The following is a 24,221-nucleotide window of genomic DNA, read 5'->3' as shown; positions in this document are numbered from 1 at the left end:
GCTCCTGAGGGCTGTGTGTCTGACACCCCTTTGGGTCTCACAGGGGATGTCAGCTTTGTGTACCACTAAGCACAGTCACTGGGAGGCAGGCCAGCTGTTCCTCCAGTAAATGTTTTCTTCACTGGGAAGGATATACAGCCATCCCTGGATTTCCAGGAGGGTCTCACTGTAACTGTGATGAACTCCTTGCCCAGAGATGGCCCTGTTGAGTTTGCACTGCAATTTTTTAGCTCCCAATACCCAATCTGGGAGATCATGGGTCCATGGATTTCCTAAGGAAAAACCTCATCTTCCTTTCCTTGTAGGGCTTGTTATTTTCTTGCATGTGAAACAAGTTCAAACAGCTAATGTACCAGAGTTGTCAAGGATTACATAATAATACTCTTAGACTGAAAAAGCAATGATTATTTAAAAAATGACAATTGGATAGATAAGCATCCAAAATTAACTTTGGAAACACTTATACATGACTTTGGGGTACAACTCAAGCTTACGACAGGCAACAGTAACACGGATGGATTGGTGTCACCTCATTGGTGGTGGAGTTTATGGACACGTGGGAGCTTGGCTGGGACATTAGGAGGAGGATGTGGACCTGGGCATTAGAGTCCCTTCCCCCAGTAGTGGGAGGTTATCAGTGTCCATTCAGGGAAGCATAGAAATTAACGCAGGGTCAGTGGTCCTATGGTCTGGAGGGCAAGGACACCCATGTGGAATTTGCTAGGACAGAAGAGAACATTTTACCCTTCCTTGTGGTAAGTCAGCGTGTAATTGGTAGGAAGTCCTCCATCTGCCCCAGGCTCCCACCAGCAGGTGAATGTTTCCTTTCCAGGAGACCGACATTTAACAAGCTTGGGTTTTTCAGGAGGTGACTGTCCTAGGAAAAAGAAGGCACCGGAGTCAATATTAAGGTCCGTTCAACTCTTTGGCCATTCTATTGGTGACAGAAGCAGGTAGATGGGGCCAGGCCAGTGATGAGGTCTCAGGGAGAGTAGGCCTAGGGGTGGGAGGTGGGACTCAGAAGTGCCAAGATGTCAGCATCCTGCAGCATTCTTCTGTGGGCTGCCCTGAAGTTGGCAGGATTCAGAGAGAGAGAGCTTTGTGATGGGGTGTGTGTGTATGTGAGTGTGTGTGCATGTACTGTGAGATGGAGATACCAGCAACCTAGGATCAGTGACTAACTGTAACATTTCACCAATGGTGAGCAGCAAGGGTGCGAGGGGTACACGTGGATTGAGCAGGATCTGGCCCTTCCAGAATCCCACGGTGTCTGTGGAGCGGATATATGCCCAAAGCACCAGGGTGATCATTTAAAAAGAATTTACCTTCAGACACAAGCATCCTGTGATCATTTGCTGATCCAATGCTCATTGAACCTCTCCCCTCTGCTCACTGACCCCCATCTTTCTGCCACTCCCACATAATGAACCCAATTCTCTGCTCTTTTGCTCTTTCACTATGTTACCCGGGCTGCCCCTCTAGCTGCTTCTCCCCCCATCGTCTCCATCCCATCCTTTCCTGCTTCACTCTTCCTTGATTCTGTTCAGCTTTGACCTATGATTCAGTCTCACAATGTGGCTCCCATCCTACCTATCTCCACTTCTGAAGCTGGGTTTTCAGTTCCCTTTTTGTATGTGCTTTCCCCTCTCTCCCTGGGTCTTTATGTGGTGAGATGGCAAAGGGTTCTTTTGTAATTCTTGGCTCTTTTGGTGGGTAGGAGGCATGGGGGCTCCTAGAGGCGGCTGAGTGGGTAGCTGTTCTCCCGGTTAGGAGCTACCATCTTTATCTAGTCCCAGCTGGAAGCTAGTGGGGCTGAAAGAGGTGATGTGGAAAACCCAATGTGGATGAAGTTTTCGAGTTGCCTAGCCCCTGAAGCTTTTGGTGAGCTGGCACCCTCTTCTGTTCCTTATCTGTCAGGTCAGGGGAGGGAAAGAGTCCCTCTATCCCCAGCCATGTAACCGCAGGTGGTGTTTCATTCAGGAAATCGGGAGCAGAGAGGGGCGCTTCCAGGAGGCGATCCTTGAACCTTGGGGGCTTGTCTGTTTTCTGCCATCCTTGTCCTTCATCCCTCAGGCTGGTTCCTGAGCTAGAACTGCTAGCAAAGCAGCATCAGGACGAACAAGTTCAGAGGAGGACACCGGTGGGAAGGAGGGCACTAGGCAAAACCGGCCAGAAAGAAGAACTGACTGGAATGGGATGATGGGATACAAGGCTGGGCCAAGGTCCCCAGGCTGAGTCAGCTGGAGCCCAGCCAGCTCTTAGATCCCCTGAACACCGTCCACGCCAGCCAGTCTGGGCTTAATTCTGCCCATTTTGGAATGTTGCTTGACCTCTAGGGAATATTTCTTCAGGACAATTTCACAGGGTGAAGTGATTTTTTGTTTGTTTTTTTCTTGTGGCTAGGGAGGAGTGTGTGAGGTGGAAGGAAAAGCTTATATTTTAAAAAACACACAAGTTTACAGCTCAATAATGAGCGTATTTAGAAGCCAATTAAGGCAACTGTTGATTATTTGGGGCTTATTTGAATACTTAAAGTTTCCATATGGATTGTACCAATTTCCATGTTCCTTTTTCTCTTCCTGAAAGCTTTTCTCTCTCACATTTCACTGGTTATTAACAGTACCTCAAGAAAACTCAAGAGAGGAGGGTAAAGCTGTGAAACTGTAATTAGTCAAATGTTTCTTTCACCCACTTTAGAAGAGATGGTTACAATGAATGGATGGTCTCACTTTCCCTGTAAAATGCACACAAACACAGGGACAACCACAGAGGTACTCCCCACCCCCAACATACACATGCTTAAACAGAACAGCTCATATCAGAAACACACCCACAGATCACAGAGGAACAATATATACAGCTGCATGCTTATAGAAGTAGATACTGGTCTGCACATATGTACATATGCAGAAATATGCACCCACAAATGCGTATGCATATAGGTACACACAGAGAAGCATTTTCAATCAGGTATGTACAGGGAAGCTAATAGATACAGAGATATACACAAGTATTCACACTTACAAATAGACACGGGTAGACACACTGAAATGTACACACAGGCTCACACATGCTAGTCTAGTTGTAAATTTCATTTCCTGCATAACAGAGTTGGGTGTTCCTGTTTTCCACCATGTAACAGCAATCCCCTTAGATCTCTTAACTGGTTTTCAAAGATTTTTCTTACACAACTTTTCATCTGAGGTGGAGGAAACATCATTATCCTCACTTTGAAAGTGTCTAAATCCAGAGAACTAAGTTAACTGGCTCAAGGTTGCACAGCCAGTAAGGGACAGAACCTGGACTGAAATTGTGATATGTCCCTGGCAGAGTTGTTTCTCTGCACTCCCAGAATGAGGATGGAAGTCAGAGCATGGTGACAGGATGCGGCATTAACTGCATTCAGTCTTTTGCATTAATTTTTGCCTTCATTTTAATCCCTACAATATTGTAAATAATTGAAGAGAAGCAAATGCCATGGACATTTTCATTTCCTGTAACTGTGTTGCAAAAGGGACTGTGATGGATTCTCCCCTCCTCTTGTACAAATACCCCAGGGAGTGAAAAAGAACAGGACAGTCTCTTACTTACCATTCAGAAGGCTGACGTTGAGAAAAAGTAGCAAAATGAAAACCACTCTAGATGCTGCATTTTCCTTCATGTTGGCTCCTTCCTCTTTCCACAGGAAATAAATATATCAGAGGTTCACTGAAAGAGAAGGCACAGGCAACTTTTTGAAATGGCAAAAGTCTGATAAGGCACATGCACCACTTTATTCTGAGTGTTTGCAACTGATTCTTGCTCCTTGCTGAATGTGAATAACAAAACAGGAGGAAAGGAATGTAGGAAAATGTACCAAGGATAGCTTGGCTCAGAAGCATCGCTGTGCATACGCTGGGAAAAATTCCACCACCAGAGGTCATCCGAAGACAACGTTCAAGGTCAGCCGAGCACAAAGGGCTCCTTTGCACACACCCTAAGGAAAAATTGTTCTCTTTGCACCCCACAGTGTGAGTTGCTCAGTTGTATCTGACTCCTTGAAACCCCATGGACTGTAGCTTGCCAGGCTCCTCTGTTCACGGGATTTCTCAGGCAAGAATACTGGAGTGGGTAGCCATTCCCTTCTCCAGGGGATTTTCCTGACCCACGGTTGGAACTTGGTCTCCTGCATTGCAGGTAGATTTTTTACTGTCTGAGCCACCAGTGAAGCCACCCAATAATAGATCACCGGTTTTATGTGATACAGATTGTATGCCCTACAATAGAATTGTTCTGGGAGGGCTCTGATCTACTAGCCAAAAATAAGGCAGGCTGAAAAGTCGATGCTTTCAGTTTAACTCCCACCTGGCCCCATGGATGCCACCAAGAAAGAGCGGGAAGGCTCTCTTGAAGGTTCTGCTTCGGAAGACTCTGGAAGTGTCCTGGGTCATGGGCAAGGCTGTGAGCCATGTAGTGAACTCTAGTGGACCTCCACGTGATGACTCTTACCCCTTTGGAAAAGCCTCATAAACAAGAAATGACAAATCCCAGTAATAATTCAAAGTCCCTTGCATTTGAAGAATTAAGCAAATTTTGAACCTGCAGGGGTTGAGAGTTTTGAGAAATTTATTATTAATATTATTTTTACCCCTGGAACAATTTTCAAAGCCTCTAAATGTCCTTCTTAGAAGAAAGGATTTTGAAAGACATTTGGAAAAGACTAATTAGGCTTTTTGCACTCCAAACAACTCTTGGAAAATAATAGATTTGATGAAGTAAGTATAAACTCTTGGAAGCCCATGACTTACATTTTCCCTTTAAATTTTACATTTTTTTTTTTTTAAATCGGGGGAAGGGCATGCAGGAGCAAGGCTGCCCATCCAGGGATGTTGGAAAATACTGAATGCTGTTTGATGAGCCTTGAAAAGACCAGGCTTTGCCAACTCCTCCTGGTCGGAGGGTGGATCTCCATCTGCCAGCCAGACACCACCTAACAAACAACTTCTTGAAGTTCTTTCCACCTGCTATCATGCCCCTTGAGACATACTCAGAAATAGAATTCTCAGTGACAATACAGGTTCAGGGTTTTATGTTGGGGATTGGAACTGGAAAATGGAACAGGAAAAAGAAAGCAGCAGAAAGGGTAGAAGTTGAGAAATTATGAAGCAGAGAGACAGCAGAGTGGCCATGCCTGCCCCCAAGGATCTTAAACACTGTTGTTCTCCCTAATCCAGCTTCACTGGGTCCACTGAGACCTGGAAGAGTTCTTTGTCCTGCATATCTGGTGATCTCAGCTTGGCTTGGGGATGGGTGTGCTACCCACTGACTGAAAAAGTTCTAAAATAAACTTGAAACTCTCCTAAATAACATTTTCCAATAAAAGTGCTTTCAGGAAGCATTTTATTCCTATGATATCCTGGAATCTGGTGAGTAGCCATGTGCACTTTCTGCTTTCTTGAAACCCCTGTGTCTGGGAACTGGACGCTCTCATTGTGGTCCCATTACTGTGTTTCAATAATGATTCCCAATTTACTCTGCATCTTACTCTCCAGCAGGGCAAACACAGTGCTGGGGTAAGTAAACCTTCAGAGAGAAAGATAATCCCAACTGCCCACTTCTAAGGGCGCTATGCTGAATGTTAACCTGATGACCTCCTGTGGTCTCTTCCTGCACTAGGCACATCTCCCACTGTGCACGGACCATTTTTTTATGACTGGTGAACACCAGGCTGGGGATAAATTTTGTCTCATACTAAAAATAGAGTTACCATATGATTCAGCAATCTCACTCCTTGGCATTTATCTAAGATACATATACCCGAATGTCACTGTAACACTATATTCAATAGACAAGACATGCAAGCAATCTAAGTGTCCATGGACAGATGAATAGATAAAGAAGATCTGGTATATATACACAATGGAATATTACTCAGCCATAAAAATGACTGAAATAATGCCATTTGCAATAACATGGATGGACCTAGAGATTATCATACTAAGTGAAGTAAGTTAGAGAAAGAAAAACAAATAGTATATGATATCATTTACATGTGGAATCAAAAAACGGACACAAATGAACATATTTACAGAACAGAAATAGGCTCACAGACATAGAAAACAAACTTACGGTTACCGAAGGGGAAAGTGAGTGGGGAAGGGATAAATTAGCAGTTTGGGATAAACAGATATACACTCCTATATATAAAATAAACAACAAGGTCCTATTATACAGTACAGGGGACTATATTCAATATCTTATAATAACCTATAATGGAAGAGAACCCCCCCCCCAAATATTTGAATGTTTGGATCAGATATTATTTTCGGATCTAAAATCTGGATCACTTTGCTGTACACCAGAAACTAACACATTTGTAAACCAACTATACTTCAATGAAAAAGTGTAGGTAACTTAAAACTTTTTTGTTTGAGTTCACTTCCCCATTGCAAGCAGGATCTTGATCAAGATTATTCATTCCAACTTGGGCTGGAACATCCAGAGTGTCCACAGACTGCTTGCTGTGATGGTTATAGTGGTAAATGGCTCCAAATGTTGGCAGTTCAACTAGGAAAAAGTGAACCTCACACCGCCACCAGAGGACAATGATCTTGGCTTCATTGCTCAATAGCTCTCTGAGTCTGACTGTGGTTTAAAAATTCAAGAATGAAAACTGAAAAGCAGGTCTGTAGCAAGTCAGCACCCTCATGCCTTGCCCATGACAAACTGCTTTGGCTTCCTTGCTTCCAAATCCTCAAAGATTCTACTATCTTTATGTTCCACCCATTATCTAATATCCCTTGTCAGAGTGCTATGTCCCACTGTGGTAGAACCTCCCCCTCCCCCTTCTTCCTCATTCTGTGCATCAATGCTAAGCCTGGAAAACTTCCCTTCTTCACCTTTCCCATTAAGCCAAGTCTCATCTACACAGGGCAAAACTTGAGAAAGCAGTCTGGCAGTTTTTTGTTCCTTAATGTTTATTTATTTGGGTGCATGGGCCTAGTTGCCCTGCAGCACAGGGGATCTTAGTTATCTACCCAGGGATGGAAACTTCATCCTCTGCACTGGAAGGCAGATTCTTAACCACTGGACCAACTGGGAAGTTCCAAGGCTGGCAATTTTTTCCCTGGCCACTTGCTCTTCTAAGAAACAAGACCTACTCTCCCTCATGCAAAATCAGAGCCACAGTCGCATAGCCTGGGCAGATTCCACTGTCCACAGCAGGGAGAGCATGTTGTAGGAGAGAAGGCTGGGGGAGGAGGGTCTCCTGAGAGTTAAAAATAACAGACCTGAGCTTTCACTCTCTACCCTAGGTAGACTCTATCTGCATATTCTAGCTCATCCAGCCCCTGAACCAACCCAAACACCAGAAATCTCAGTGCTACACTTTTGTGGGACTTGTTCCCAAGACCTGGAGTCAGGTGGTTCCGAGGCAAACACAATTCTCACCTTGTCTTGCCTCATTTGTCACTGTTGTTCTGATGTTCTACTCAGATTTTTGGCTGAGCTCCCCTGACTCTAGAAATGGGCCTAGCATGGAGGGCAGGGGTTCGGAGGACCTCTTGCAAGCCTAATTACCACAGACAAGCAGGGCCCCATCCAAGATTTGAATTTCTTGAAGGACTGTCACAAATGTGAAATGCACAAATCACAAGTATTCTGCTCGATGAATTATCACAAGACGGACACGTCTATGTTACAACTGGTCAAGAAACAGATCACAAATAGCATCCTAGAAATTCCCCCAGTGCCTCCTCCCCATCTCTACCCAGCCCTTTCCAAGAGCAGCCAGTTTTCTGACTTCTAACACTGAAGATTAGTTCTGCTTACTTTTGGACTTCATAGAAACATAATCATACAACATGCGTATTTTGACTGTGCGTGTCTGGCTTCTTTCATTTCACATTGTTGTATGATTCATCCTTGTTGTTACATGGAGTTTTACTAAAAATCCATTTTTAGTTCACATCATTCATCTTCACATTACACTGGAAGAAAGACCATAGTTTATTTCCTCATTCTACTCCTGATGGATATTTGAGGTTTCCAGTTTTTGATAAACTTTAAATTTTGCTAAGACTTACCAAGATTCTGATGGCAGAGGAGACCCACATACCTTATACCTGCTTTATGTTCCTTCCCAACTTTCTGTTCTCTGCCTTTAATGGTTAGGATACAAGATTTATAATCAAGATGCCATACATCTTAATTATAAATGCAAATTAAGTTTCAAATGCCTGTCTTGTCCTAAAAAAGCAAATCATCTCATTTCTTGCAACAAATTTTAAATACATCCATTCATGGTCTGAAATGTTAGGAACTGTGTTTGTTGCTTCCTTTGGGGTCTGCTGGGTCAGGTCCTTTACACTCTGGGTCTCCTTACCTGCCTGCAGCTCTACCTGTTTGATGGCCTGAGGCTAACATAACATGGTAAGAACCCCACAGTACTTTTTGATTTCTAGAAATCTGGCTTTTGTTTCTAATACAGAATGCCAACATTTAGTTTGGAAAACAGAGGAGATAATCTGCTCAGGGTTGGGGGAGCAAGCAGCAGGAGGGATTGATTAGCTATTTCACACCAGGCTCAAGATTAGGGCCATTATACAAGCTCTGTTGTTGCTGCTGTTGTTGCTAAGTTGTATCCGACTCTTTGCAATCCCATGGATTGACAGCAGTACACCAGGCTACCCTGTCCTTCACTATCTCCCAGACTTTGTTCCAATTCATATCCATTGAGTCAGTGATGCTATCTAACCATCTCATCCTCTGTTGCCCCCTTCTCCTCCTGCCTTCAATCTTTCCCAGCATCAGGGTTTTTTCCAATGAGTCATCTCTTTGCATCAGGCAGCCCAAATATTGGAGCTTCAGCTTCAAAAACAGTCCTTCTAATGAATATACAGGGTTGATTTTCTTTAGGATTGACAGGTTTGATCTCCTTGCTGTCCAAGGGACTCTCAAGAGTCTTCTCCAGTCCTACAACTTGAAAGCATCAATTTTTTGGTGCTAAGACCATGCCAAAGCATGGTCTTTGACTGTATAGATCACAATAAACTGTGGAAAAACCTGAAAGAGATGGGAATACCAGAGCACCTGACCTGCCTCTTGAGAAACCTATATGCAGGTCAGGAAGCAACAGTTAGAAATGGACATGGAACAACAGACTGGTTCCAAATAGGAAAAGAGTATGTCAAGGCTGTATATTATCACCCTGCTTATTTAACTTATATGTGAGTACATCATGAGAAACGCTGGGCTGGAAGAAGCACAAGCTGGAATCAAGATTGCTGGGAGAAATATCAATAACCTCAGATATGCAGATGACACCACCCTGATAAAAGCCTCTTGAGGAAAGTGAAAGAAGAGAGTGAAAAAGTTGGCTTAAAGCTCAACATTCAGAAAATGAAGATCATGGCATCCGGTCCCACCACTCCATGGGAAATAGACGGGGAAACAGTGAAAACAGTGTCAGACTTTATTTTTGGGGCTCCAAAATCACTGCAGATGGTGACTGCAGCCATGAAATTAAAAGACGCTTACTCCTTGGAAGGAAAGTTATGACCAACCTAGATAGCATATTCAAAACCAGAGACATTACTTTGCCAACAAAGGTCCATCTAGTCAAGGCTATGGTTTTTCCAGTGGTCAGGTATGGATGTGAGAGTTGGACTGTGAAGAAAGCTGAGCACCAAAGAATTGATGCTTTTGAATGATCGTGTTGGAGAAGACTCTTGCGAGTCCCTTGGACTGCAAGGAGATCCAATCAGTCCATCCTAAAGGAGATCAGTCCTGGGTGTTCTTTGAAAGGACTGATGATAAAGCTGAAACTCCAATACTTTGTCCACCTCATGTGAAGAGTTGACTCATTGGAAAAGACCCTGATGCTGGGAGGGATTGGGGGCAGGAGGAAAAGGGGACAACAGAGGATGAGATGGCTGGATGGCATCACCAACTCAATGGACATGATTTTGAGTAGACTCTGGGAATTGGTGATGGACAGGGAGGCCTGGTGTGCTGCGATTCATGGGGTCGAAAAGAGTCGGACACGACTGAGTGACTGAACTGAACTGAAGCCTTTTTTATGGTCCAACTCTCACATCCATACATGACTACTGGAAAAACCATAGCTTTGGCTATATGGACCTTCATCAGCAAAGTGATGTCTTTGCTTTTTAATATGTCGTCTAGGTTCCTCATAGTTTTCCTTCCAAGGAGCAAGTGTCTTTTAATTTCATGGGTGCAGTCACTGTCAGCAGTAATTTTGGAACTAAAGAAAGTAAAATGTGTCCAAATCAATAGTCAATATCTGTAGAATAAGTGAATCACTTATTATTATGAAGCCTTAAAATTGGAAAAGCAGAACAAGAATCTAAGATAGAGGAGGAAATTCTGCAGACAGAGGAACTGGTTCTGTGGTAGTACTAACAAACTCTGGACTTGGAGTGAATTTAGTGTCCTGTCATTGACAGGGGAACCTGAAGCGGTTTTCAGGATCACATAGCAGCTTCTCTTAAATGCAGACATTGAGTGTTAGGGATGCAGTCCTGGCCCAAGGGTGTGAGGATATGAAGGTTCCAGGTCTTCCTGGGTTCAATGCAAATGTGTGCCAACAGCAACAAAGTTTATCAGTCCATAGCCCAGAAATCAGAGTTACACATTAGTCTGTGAACTTTCCAAGCCAGACTCTTGCTCATATGTCACCCATTATTGTTATTATTTTTTAATCTCTGCAGTGATCAAGTTTCCATTTTATTGCTTCTCAAACAGGTAGCCATCTCATCCCTTGTCCTGAGATACCCTTTGGTGGGGAACATCTGGCACCTTCCATAAGGGAATCACTTCTATATAAAATGACCATCCCAGTTGAACTCAGCAGTTTAGTCCGAATATCATAGCAGTGTAGACATTACTAGAAACAGTAGAGAAACTAGTAAAAAATGACCACCTCTGATTCCAGCCACCCTCTCCCTCCTCTCTTGTGAATCTCAGAACATCTTGAAGACTCTGTCTGTAAAGAGACATCTAAGCAGAGGGGATGTGTGGGGCATGGCCATGGCCATGTGCTGAAAGAGGTAGTCAATGGACAGACATTGCAACTGTGCCAACTGGAGCCAAGTTAAGGGTTGGAATCACATCTGGGGACTCATATAGAAAGACCTTCTGGCCCTTAACCTGATCGGGTCAATGGCCACAGGGTGATGCACATGCCTTTGCACAGCAGTCACTTTAATAAAACAGAATACTGAATGCTTCCCCATGGCTGGAGGCATGGCTTCCAAATCCAATTAAGCCAACACCACTCACTGGCCCCAACATCCCAGTAGGATCTTTGATCTGAGAGAGGCTTGTTTTCATTTAGCCTCCTTGGCTTGAAGGCAAGAACATGAACTGCATGAGTTTCAATTCTCCCCAGTCAGTGCAGTCTTCAGACAGATCGTGGAAAATGCCCTTTGGCCTGACTTTCAGAGGAACTAGTTCCCCACAAGATCATCAACTAACAATAAAAAAAATCCACAAATTATACATTATGTTTTACAGTTTACAGAGCTGTTCCACAGATTTCAGTGGTTTTCAATCCAGGACTCACATTAGAACCATATAGGGAGCCATTAGATCCACATTAGAACCATGAAGCCATTTATGGATGTGAGAGTTGGACCATAAAGAAGACTGAGCGCCGAAGAATTGATGCTTTCAAACTGTGGTGCTGCAGAAGACTCTTGAGAGTCCCTTGGACTGCAAGGAGGTCAAACCCGTCAATCCTAAAGGAAATCAACCTTGAATACTCATTGGAAGGACTGATGCTGAAGCTGAAGCTCTGATACTTTGGCTACCTGATGCAAAGAGCTGACTCATTGGAAAAGACCCTGATGCTGGGAGAGACTGAGGGCAGAAGGAGAAGCAGACAACAGAGGATGAGATGGTTGGATGGCATCATTGACTCAATGGACGTGAGTTTGAGCAAACTCCAGCAGATGGTGAAGGACAGGGAAGCCTGGTGTGCTGCAGTCCATGAAGTCACAGAGTTGGACATGACTTAGCAACTGAACAACAAAGGGAGCTTATTAAAAGGACCAACTTCTACATCTTGTGCCAAGAAATTCTGATCCATTCAAAATTGGATCCATAAGCACGCGGACATTTTAACAAAGCCCTCCAGATGATTTTAATATAAAGTCAGGGCCAGGAACCACTAATGCCACCTAACACATATTATGCCTCTGCTGGGAGGCTCCCCTGGATGGGAGAGGAAACCAACTCTCAGAGAGGCTCTGCTCACCATTGCATAGCGCAGGCAGCACAGCAGAAGTGGGAACCCAGTCTGTAGACTGGGAGTCCTGCCTCAAATTAACAACCTCAAAGACAAAATGACAAAACATTTACATGGTGATCTATAGATTTTAAAGCACTTTCACCTCACAGTCTTCGTTTCTTCTTAGAATAATCCTGTGCAGTGGGCAGGAAAGCTATTATTGTTCCCATCACTACTTCACTGCTCTCAAGTTAAAGGTGAGGAAACAGAAGCTCATGGGGGTAACTGGTTTAAACCACCAACCTTATCTTAAAAGCCCCCAGTGTGCTCAGAACTGCATGGTGATAAAATTGACAAACCCTCATGTAGGATGCACTACATGCCAGGCACTGAGGTGTAAGTACTATGAATACATCCATTTCACAGATGAGGACCTGGGGCCCAGAGAGGCTCCATGAGTTGTCTAAGGTCATGCAGCCAGCAAGCAGTGGATGGAGGGAAAGGAACTCTGCAGTTGGGCTCCACGATCTGCGGTTGTTAAGCTTTTCACTTCTGATGGCTGCAAAGGAGCAGTGGACCCTACCTTCAAGAGGCTCCAGTGCACAGAACCCAACTGGCCATGGCTTGGTGGATAGGTCAGAGAACTTTGGGACCACAAGTTCTGAGCCATCTAAGGCATCTCTCTTTCTAGTAAATGGTTCTTTCAGCAACTCCCCCTTCCCAAACCCTGCTCTGATTCAGGGTGCTGCTGGAATCTAGGGCTGGTCCTTCAAGAGCAGTGGATGTTCTTTGGCACTGCTTCCAGAGTCTCTCCTGGGAACCACTGCTCATCCCAGGTATAATGGGTCGACATTTTTGGAGGGTGAGACCTAGGAAGTGGTACTTTTGTAAATTAAAAACTTGTATTGGAATACAATTATGTAGCAGGCTTCCTAGATGGCACAAGTGGTAAAGAACCTGCCTGCCAAGGCAGAAGAAGTAAGAGATGTGGGTTCGATTCCTGAGTTGGGAAGATTCTCTACAGAAGGGCACAGGAACCCACTCTAGTACTCTTGCCTGGAGAATCCCAAGGTCAGAGGAGCCTGGCAGGTTGCAGTCCATGGGGTCACAGAGTTGGAAATGACTGAAGTGACTTAGCAAGGCATGACATAATTGTGCAGCATTAGCTAAAACCTCTATCAAGTCACAAACCAATCATTTCTTTCCTGTGATGGGAACAATTAAAATCTAGTCTCTTAGGAACTCTGAACTTTATAATACATGGTTGTCTATAATCATTATTCGGTGCACGTGATCTTCAGGGATTATTTATCTGATTGCCAGTTGGTACCAGAACTGGCATTTAAACAAACATTTAGATGATTCTTACGAAGCCTCAGTTCTAGCATAAAGGACTAGGGAAGGCAGATACTGGTTAGGAGATAGGATTGCATCTTCCTCCATCCTCTGGGCCCGGAAAGGGCACTTTCCTAAAAGGACTGCATTGAACTGAGTGTTTCTTATGAGAAGGGCTATGAGGTCTAAGGGACTATCCCTCAGGGGTGGAGGTTCACACCAGGGAGCAACTGTTACATTTTCAGGAATGCTGTAAGCCAGTGGGCTTCAGGTTGGTAGCTTGAAATCAGTCAGAGCAGCCATTGTATAAATTCCCACACTTATATGATGGGAATTGGCAAAATCAGAATTTTTTTTCTTCTTCTTTTTACCTTCTCTTGGGAGAACACTTGTTAAGCATTGAAGCAGCACACCCCTAACTCCACCTCCCCAGGCTCAGAGTCCCCACAGGTAAGAGGAGGGCTTAAAAGTGAGTGAAATTGCTCAGTCATGTCCGACTCTTTGTGACTCCATGGACTGTCTCCTACCAGGCTCCTCAGGCGACAGTCCATGGAGATTTTCAGTCAAGAGGACTGGAGTGGGTTGCCATTTCCTTCTCCAGGGGATCTTCCTGACCCAGGGATCAAATCTGGGTGTCCCACATTGCACGCAGACGCTTTACCATCTCAGCCACAGGGAAGCGTCAAAACTTTCAGGCCAGCTTAATGCAGGTTTGCAGACACCTTTTTGTATGGGGGAGACGTCATGGATCCCAGCTCCCTTCCTTCTTCTCTTTCCTCTCATCTGCCTTCCTGTCTATGCTGACTGAACCCTGCTCTCCTCAGAACCTGGTCAGACTGCCCTCATTGCTGCCTCTGACAGTTGAGGCTGTGAGGTTATTATTTTCCTACTTCCTGTTGACGTCTACAATCTAAGGTTAGCAAGACCTCCAGTTGCTTAACAGGTTAGCTTTCTTATTATGGTACAGAAACCAAAATCAAATCAAACAAAAAACCAACCAAACAAAAACCCCCAGTAACCATAACCTAAGAACTCAGCTCACGTTGACCCTTGTTTTTGTGCCTCCCATGGTCGCCTGGGGTTCTCTGATAGAACCTTTTCAGCCTGGGTCTATTCACTCAGCCTGGAGCATGCCCTGACCTGCCCGGCCACCTTGCCCACGGCTCTCCACAGCGGGGAGCCACTTGAGCTCTACCAGGAAGTTCTTGGGTGAATGTCCATCCGTGAGAGAAGCCCAGGGAAGGCTTGCATTGGGTTCCATTCCTGGTGCTGGGATCCTGCCTGGTCAGTGGTCAAGACCCTAGTTCTCCACAAACCAGGCCCTTCAGACTGATTCTCTGCTCAATGCCCAGATCAGTGGGCATGGAGAGTCACAGATAATGGACCAGTGACTCCTAGGGCTGGCCTGCATCCCACATTCTGCCGGCCCCAGTTTCCACGGTGTGTGACCAGACCATCTTTCTGGCAGAATTCCCACATACTGCCTCCTCGCAGCTCAGCTGGTCACCTATCTGCCTTCCGGCTGTCCTTCTCACTGTCCATCCACTCTCCTGTTCTTCTTGGAGGACTGATTGGTTTCAAGGTCCTGGTTCCTCTTGGTCTGATTGCTTTCATTCCTAAAAAGCGGGAAAACACCTCTCTGCATTCTTGATATCAGTTAGAATTAATCTCTGCACATTTGCAAAAGCTTCACACTTTCCCATTTCCTCCATTCCCTCATTTCTCAGTAAATCTATTAGCTGTTTTCACATCTGGCTCACTTCCCCTTCAAAATATGCTCAGCCCTGTGTAATGTGCACGTGCAAGCACATAGACCAGTGTGTGTGTGTGTGTGCTCAGTCAGTCATGTCTGCAGAGTCGTGTCTGACTCTTTGTGACCTTATGGATTGTAGCCCAGAAGGCTCCTCTGTCTTCGGGATCCCCCAGGCAAGAATATTGGAGTGGGTTACCATGCCCGCATCCAGGGGATCTTCCTGACTCAAGGATTGAACTGGTGTCTCCTGCATTGCAGGCAGATTCATTACCCACTGAGCCACCTGGGAAGGCCCACACAGATTAGTAATAACAGCTCAAATCGGCCTCCTTCCTCCCACTCCCAGCCCAGAACAGGTGAGCATTTACTACCACATGATCCCTGCATATTCCCAGAAAAAACCCCTAAACCCCTCAGTCATTTAAAGAGAAAATCATGGTTGTATCCTCTTCCACACTGAAGGAGAGTCATTGGTGGAGCCGGAAGTGGCGCAACCACATGACAGGAAGAGGAGTGGGATTCAACCGGAAGATCAGTTTGAATTATGTCAGGGAGCCAAGCAGCCTGGCTAAGGCCGAGTAATAAGATAACTTATTTGATGTCTCACTGGGAAGACTGAATATGCTTGAATATTCATTCATTCATTCACTCATCAAATATTTATCTCCCTCACCTCCTTCAGGCCACTGCTTGCTGACACCTTATCAGTAAGACCTTTGTTGACTAGTCTTCAAACTATCTTCAGCACTGCTCCACTTTCCTCATCCCTTGCCTTGCTTCACTGTTCTCTACAGCATATACCATCATCTGACCTATGATATTTTTCCTTATTATTATTATTTGTTGTTGTTGTTGATGGTGTGTGTCTCTCCACTAGGCTGTAAGATCTGCGAGAGAAGAAATCATGCAGGATAGTGCTTAGGACAGTGGCTTAAACCCCAGTGATCTCAGAATGTTCAGTTCTGTGTATGTTCCAGAAAACACGTCACGTCTTACTGAAACTACATCTGTCCATTCCAGAGGGAACTGGTTTCCTTGCTCCCCTAAAATCAGCATATCAGCAACCAATTAATCCATGGTGCTAGAATCCTCCCATCCCTATTTCTTTCAGAATATTTAAGAAGAGAGATTTTGGAACCAATTATCTGAGTTGGAATCTTGTTGTCAGTTGCTAGATGTGTGATCACAGTTTACTTGCTTAAATTCTCTGTGCTATAGTCTCTCTAAAATGGGAATACAGAAAGGATCAACCTTCCTTAGAGCTATGATGAAGATTCAATGAGTTAGTATTTGTAATGGGCTTAAATAGTGCCCAGTCTACAGTGAGGACTATATAAATATTTGTTAAATTTTCTCCATTCCCCCACTGTTGACCGCTTCTCCCTCCTAACTCTCTCCCACCCAAAAACTTCCCACAGCAGAAGAACTAAGATAGAGTGGCTTCCTCTCCATTAGAACTGTTACAGTTAGTATTTCAGTGGAGGCGATGGGGATGTGAGCTAACTGGACTATAGTCCCTACCTCTGTGCTCCCTCCCAGTCAGAGGGTTCTATACCCCTATCCATTGGCACTGGACACACTCTTGTGTGAACGAAGAACAAAGAGCCTGCTCAGCACTCAACTCTACAAAGATGAAGTTGCCAGCCACAGTCAATGAATGATTGACAGTGTACCCTGAGAAGAATTCAGGATGGAAAACAGGATGAGGCACTCAGATTTGGAAAAACAGCCCCTTGGACAGTTAGATGTATAGCTCACATGTGCATGCACGCTAAGTCCCTTCAGTCATGTCTGACTATTTGCGACCCTATGGACCGTAGCCCGCCAAGTTCGTCTGTCCAGAGATTCTCCAGGCAAGGGTCCTGGAATGGGTTGCCATGCCCTCCTCCAGGAGATCGTCCCAACACAGGGGATCAAACCCACATCTCTTATGTCTCTTGCACTGGCAGATAGCTACTTTTCCACTAGTGTATAGCTCAGGGTGGGTTTTAATGAATACAGGTTCTTGCATCTTCCCACACATAGAAGAGCAATAAAATTACACTTGAGATATCCATTCTTTATGACCAGCAGTAATTTTTTTCAATTATTATTGAAATATAGTTGATTTACAATGCTGTATTAGTTTCAGGTGTATAGCAAGGTGATTATATATATATATAATATTATTATATAATTATTTATTTTATATATAATTTTAAAAATTATATATTTATGTATATCATATATATATAAAAGATAAAGAAATGTAACAACCTCAGATATACAGATGACACCACCCTTATGGCAGAAAGCAAAGAGGAACTAAAGAGCCTCTTGATGAAAGTGAAAGAGGAGAGTGAAAAAGCTGGCTTAAAACTCAACATTCAAAAAACGAAGATCATGGCATCTAGTCCCATCACTTCATGGCAAATAGATGGAGAAACAGTGGAAACAGTGACAGCCTAGACAGCATATTGGAAAGTAGAGACGTTACTTTGCCAACAAAGTTCCATATAGTCAAAGCTATGGTTTTTCCAGTGGTCATGTATGGATGTGAGAGTTGGACTATAAAGAAAGCTGAGCGCCTAAGAATTGATGCTTTTTAACTGTGGTGTTGGAGAAGACTCTTAAGAGTCCCTTGGACTGCAAGGAGATCAAACCAATCAATCCAAAAGGAAATCAGTCCTGAATATTCATTGGAATGACTGATGCTGAAGCTGAAACTCCAAAACTCTGGCCACCTGATGCAAAGAGCTGACTCACTAGGAAAGACACTGATGCTGGGAAAGATTGAAGACAGGAGGAGAAGGGGACGACAGAGGGTGAGATGGTTGGATGGCATCACCGACTCAAAGGACATGAGTTTGAGCAAGCTCCGAGAGATGGTGAAGGACAGGGAAGCCTGGCGTGCTGCAGTCTATGGGGTCACAAAGAGTCGGACATGACTAAGCGACTGAACAACATATATATTCTTATTTAGATTCTTTTTCATTATAGGTAATTACAAGATGTTGAGTAGAGTTCCCTGTGCTATACCGTAGGTCCTTGTTACTTATACATACTTACTGTTTTATACATAGCAGTGTATGTATTTCAGCAGCAATATTTTGCAAGCTGTATGCTGAATTGCACGTATTTTTCCCAGCCAAAATTCATATATAAACTTTCTCCTCCTTTACGTCTTCAGAAGAGTTCTCTCCCCGAGAGGCTGTCTCCTGGGTTATAGTCCTCAGCAAGGTCCTTGAAGAAAATCTAAACTCACAACTCTTCCATTGTGAGTCATTCTTTAAGGCATCACCTGCACCCTGTGTGTGTGGGTGGAGTTGCACTTCTCATCTCTATGACTTTGGACTTGACCACGTGAAAAGCTCTAGTCAACGGAGAGGGAAGGGTTGTGATTGTTTTTGTTGTATCCGAACAGAAGCCTTAAATACAACTGCAAGCTACTGTATTTATTGACTGAGGCCTTCCTGCTCTTGTTCTCAGGTTTTCCACATGGTGCCTCCTTCCTCCATCTGGGTTTCAGAATGAGAAAACAGGTGGAACCCAGATAAGCCAGCTCAGTCCAGCCCATCCCAGCAGAGCCATGGCCAACCTGCAGCTAAGCCATAGTCCTTACGTAAGGTGAGCAAAAAGGAAACGTGTTGTAAGCTACTGAGGGAACACCGTTTTGTTATCATCGCAGAACTGGCTAATCAAGGGCAAGAGCAGTAGAAGGAGAACATATGTTTTGCAAGACTGTTCAAGCAAGATTATTTTTTCATAGAGGGATCTCTGTATGTGTTACATATGTGTCTATGAGTATACTGTTCATCCAGACACAAAACAACTTTGCCATAAAAATAATCACTCATATTGGTAATAACCTTGTCTACTATGTATATTTTAACTTCTAGAAAGGTGGGCTTGGGGAGTGAGAAGTTAAAATAAAATAAAAAATACACTGTTGATCAACTAGCATTACCTCTCTGGCACCCTGTTTATTTGTCTCAGGAGGAAATGAACAGCAGGAGTTCTAGAAGCATGGCATTTTGGATACAAAAGAGGCCAAAAGACTTGAAAGGATTCTGATCCAATATCTCCCTTTTACACGGTTGGCAACTAAGGCCTGGAGAGATGAAATGTTTTTGCCTAGTGCTTGACGGGAGACTCTTTAGAGCACAGACAGCAGGCTGTGTACACATCTGAGGAAGTTACAATGTCTAAGAAGAAATTGAGAATGTGGCAGAAGCATTTTTCCTCTCTAATTCCTGCTTTTTCCTGCACCTCAGTTAGTTAGAATGCTGGGAGCCCACAGGAGTAGCAAAAGCTTCTAATGTTCACCAGAATTTGGTTCTCCTTTTCCTTTGGGCAGAGAGTTAAAGTTTGCTTCATTGACTCCCCTGTAGTTAGAATCAAGTGAAGGAGTTGGGGCCTCTGAAATGGGCAGATGTACTTCTCGTCTAGTCCTGGTCTTTTAAGATATTCACGTATTCTCTCTCTCTGATCCATTACTGCCCAGAGGAAAATGAAATTGGAGACTTCAGTCTTAAGGGCTTAGTACAGCCCACAGATAGAGGAATCCTGCATCTTCTGCTGACGCCTATTGCACTGGGACTTGGGTGTGAAACAAACTTCTGGTCATTAAGCTTCTGAGACAAAGAGAGGTTGGGTGTTATAACGACTACTCTTATATAGCATAACTTATCCAGGGATAATCCAAAGACAGTAAGCGCAACTTAGTTTAAATGGGAATTACCATATTTAACTGAGGAGAAGAGCTGTAAATAGGAAAGAAGCCTTTGACCTCTGGCCCATGGTCACTGCTGTATCTTGACCATCATCATCAAAGTCTCAGACTAACCTCTGCCTTGCTTCCTCTGCATTTTCAACCCCCACCCACTATACTGTCACATTAATATGTGTCCACAGGTGTTCTCCATCACTTGTTGGATGGCTGACTGACTGCTTTTACAAAGCCATATACAATTTATTATTTTGATTCACAGATCCACTGAAAGAGCACTTGACCTTGAGCTCTATAACACATTCTTCCCATTAGTCAACAGGCGTTCCCTATCATTGAGGGATATGTTCTGATACCTTATGGATTCCTCCCAAAAAGCTGTTCAGATACATCAATTTGAAATGTAGGAGAGATGGGTGACAAAGTCAATGGAGAGGTAGTTGCTAGATAAGTGAGCTTAAATAGTGATACACTTCTGTAGTGCAAAGTAAGACAATTGCACTTAGAAAAAACAGATAAAATATGCTTAATATCTTGAAAGGAAAGTGCTATTGTCAATTATAAAAGAATCCCTCCATAGATTTCTTAATAAGTCCACCACCCCATTAGTGTGCATTGACAAACAGTAGGCCTAACTCCCAATTGGTTGCTAGGTTTCCGTGCAATGTATTTGCATATGGAAATAGAGTGGGCTTATGCAAATATGACAGAAGGTGAAGAAGAACTAAAAAGCTTCTTGATGAAAGTGAAAGAGGAGAGTGAAAATGTTGGCTTAAAACTCCACATTCAGAAAACTAAGGTCAAGGTATCTGGTCCCACCACTTCATAGCAAATAGATGGGGAAACAAAGGAAACAGTGTCAGACTTTATTTTGGGAGGCTCTAAAATCACTGCAGATGGTGACTGCAGCCATGATATTAAAAGATGCTTGCTCCTTGGAAGAAAAGCTATGATCAACCTAGACAGCATACTAAAAAGCAGAGACATTACTTTGCCAACAAAGGTCTGTCTAGTCAAAGCTATGGTTTTTCCAGTAGTCATGTATGGGTGTGAGAGTTGGACTGTAAAGAAAGCTGAGGGCTGAAGAATTGATGCTTTTGTACTGTGGTGTTGGAGAAGACTCTTGGAATCCCTTGGACTTCAAGGAGATCAAACTAGTCTATCCTAAAGGAAATTAGTCCTGAATATTCATTGGAGGACTAATGCTGAAGCTGAAGCTCCAATACTTTGGCCACCTGATGTGAAGAATTGACTCATTGGAAAAGACCCTGATGCTGGTAAAGATTGAAGGCATTAGGAGAAGGGGATGACAGAGGATGAGATGGTTGGATGGCATCACCAACTCAATGGACATGAGTTTGAGCAAGCTCTGGGAGTTGGTGATGGACAGGGAAGTCTGGCGTGCTGCAGTCCATGGGGTTGCAAAGAGTTGGACATGACTGAGTGACTGAACAGAATTGATGCAAATATCTGCATATTTGGCTGCCATGACATTGGCCTGGCAGAAGCCAGTATATCACTGTTGACTCACCATTTTACAATAATAACATCACCTTTTTCGTACAACATGTAATTGGTGTGTCTTCCAGACAACTCTCTCTGAGACTACCAAGGGGAAAAAAAAAGATTAGGAAGTCAGCATCTAAAAACTTAGTTAATTTCTCCTTATCTTTGTAAACACTCTTCTTGGAATATTATCCATAATGATCTTTTTTTTTTTTTTTTCCCATCCCTGGTCAGGTAGATGTCCCATCCTAAGCTTCTCAACTCAGCTTCAGAGACAGAGATTAATTTTAATACTACAACAAGAACAATATAATCTGGAAGGGAAGTTTGTTGGTTTGCTGATGCCTCCAGTTTTGTCAATTACCAACTTATTTACAAGTCAAAATATAAACAGTGATGGATGCTTTTCATGGGAGTGCCTCAGCAGAGGGTCTGATCTGCACCTAGATGTCTGGAATGCCTTTCTGAATGTCCTTGATTGCTCAGAAACCCATTATAATCCCCGCCTTTGCCTTCAAGTTCTGTGCCGGTGCCAGGCACACGGAGCTCAAGTGGGGCCAGTGAGTCAGTCTGGGAATAGCAGCAGCTCATGTTCATTTTAATACCTGGTGGAGTTCAGAAGATGAGTTTCCTGCTTAGGAGCAGTCTTCGGGAGCACTTATATGCTGAGCAACTATCACGCCATCCTCCTTCTCCCTCTTTACCCTCTGGACATCACACTTAGCTGCATGTCACTTCACAGGTTAACAGGAGCAAGGGTTCTATGGGTAGACAGGAACCACATTCCATGGTCCAGACAACTGGCCAAATCCCTTAGGAAGCATTTCTGTCTTTCTCTCCAGAGTTCCTCTTCCTGCCAGCTGCCTTGACTTGCCCCTTTATTTTCCTTCTACTCTGCTCTAAACCCCAAGCCATCTTGTTCTTCCTCAGCTTGTATGTCTCTGACTAAAATACCAGGATGATTTCTGGAGAAATTATAAATATCGCGTGTTCCTCAAAGTATGCCTCGTGGGAGTGGGGGTTCTCAGCCTTTCTATTATGTGGCTTGTTAGAGTCTTCCCCCCACTGAAGTGGCTCCCATTCTATGTAGGCATGGGGCTGCGGGGAAAATGTGATTTCTCCATGCTGTTTCAGAAGCAATAAAGATTGATACATGGCTGCCCACTTGAAAGCCCAGCTGCCTCCTCATCTTCAATTTCAGCTTTCCTGTCTTGAGGCAGAGACTTCCTTGGGTCTCCCCAAAGTGGGGGATGCACAGTCCACAGAGCACCAGGACTGGATCCCATCAAGAACTGATTATGAATCTTGATTTATCATTCTTCCTGAACCCACCCAGACCAGTATTTCATGGGTATCAAGAACTGTGTTTATGTTTTTTTTCTTCTATATTCCTCATACTTAATACAAAGCTCAATGCATAAAAGGTACTCAGTAAATGGTTTTGAATGAACGAAACGTACTTGGTGTTGGTTGCATTTAGAGGGAAGTTGGGAAGGATTTTACTCTCTAATGGGCTACAAGTCATTGGCATACATTGTTGAGAGAGGTAATGCTTTGTCTATCTTGGGTGGTCTAAAAAATTGATAATAATAACAATGTGTGTTTTAATTGGATTTAAAATTTTCAAAGTATTTTCTTATAAAATATTTTATCTTTTTCCCCAACCCCATGAGATTTCAAGATGGATCACTGAGTTTGCAAGTGCTTCTGGCTGTTCAACAGTAGAGGCAGAACTGGTGCCTTGCCTTTTTAGAGTAAACTGGTGTAATTTTTCTGGTAATATGTGTTAAAAGCCTTAAGAGTGTAGATACACTTTGACTTACAAAATATACTTCTAGAAATTCATCACAAATGAACAGAGATATGAAAAAACAATTTTGTATACACACACACACACACACAAATCCTCCCATGCTATTTATAAAAAAGAATATTGGGAAATCTAAATATCAAATCATAAAGGCTTATTTAACTAGATCATGTGTGGTGTTAGTTGCTCAGTCGTGTCCGACTCTTCTGCGACACTGTAGACTGTAACCCACCAGGTTCCTTTATCCCTGGGATTCTCCAGGCAAGAATACTGGAGTGGCTTGCCATTTCCTCCTGCAGGGGATTTTCCTGACCAAGTGATCGAACCCAGGTTCTCCTGCATTGCAGACAGATTCTTTATCATCTGAGCCACCAGGAAAAATCATGGTATAGATATACAGCAAAATATTATTTAATCTTTAAAATAATGTGACTGAACTTTAATCATATGCAAATAAGTGGAAGAAATAAGATAACTGGGTACAGAAATTGGATGTGCTTGAGCTTAATCCTAACAATATGTGTTTCCACATGTGCACAGAAGAAAAACTGGGAATATACTTAACTATACGCACCCAGTATATCTGCAGGGGTTATCTCTGGGAGGATGATTCTGAAATTATAAAATATTATTTCAGTAATAAAATATTACTAGAATACTTAAATAAAATAAAAAGTTACTACTTTCATAATTGAGGGAGAACACCTCAATAAAACTGTTAACACCATAAGAACAATCTCTTCATGAAAACCTGGCATTTTAGGGTGTAAATACATGGATGAAGTCCCATTGATGGTGGGGTACAGAAACTGCTTCTCTGTGTTGCAGCAAAATTTTCAGCTGTTGACAGCCAGCTTCCTAGTGTTAATCAGTGTGTGAG

The 24,221-nt window shown here is 43.5% G+C and overlaps 1 protein-coding gene across 8 annotated transcripts in view; it reads right to left on the bottom strand.

Moving 5' to 3' along the window:
- The window catches only part of PRLR (prolactin receptor), a 193,432-nt gene that overhangs the window by 27,285 nt on the left and 141,926 nt on the right, over positions 1-24,221 (bottom strand). For all 8 annotated transcript variants that reach the window (XM_061393751.1, XM_061393752.1, XM_061393753.1 and 5 more), the window contains 2 exons: positions 3,592-3,708; positions 745-877 (listed from right to left, as the gene is read on the bottom strand). In XM_061393751.1, the coding sequence (XP_061249735.1) occupies positions 745-877; positions 3,592-3,661 (203 nt within the window). In that variant the 5' untranslated portion in view covers positions 3,662-3,708. The remainder of the gene's footprint in view (positions 1-744; positions 878-3,591; positions 3,709-24,221) is intronic.

Source organism: Bos javanicus, chromosome 20 (genome assembly GCF_032452875.1).
Source record: "Bos javanicus breed banteng chromosome 20, ARS-OSU_banteng_1.0, whole genome shotgun sequence".
NCBI classification, from domain to species: domain Eukaryota; kingdom Metazoa; phylum Chordata; class Mammalia; order Artiodactyla; family Bovidae; genus Bos; species Bos javanicus.
The sequence above is the reverse complement of the archived record's forward strand: the minus strand, read 5'-3'. Positions and strand labels throughout refer to the sequence as shown.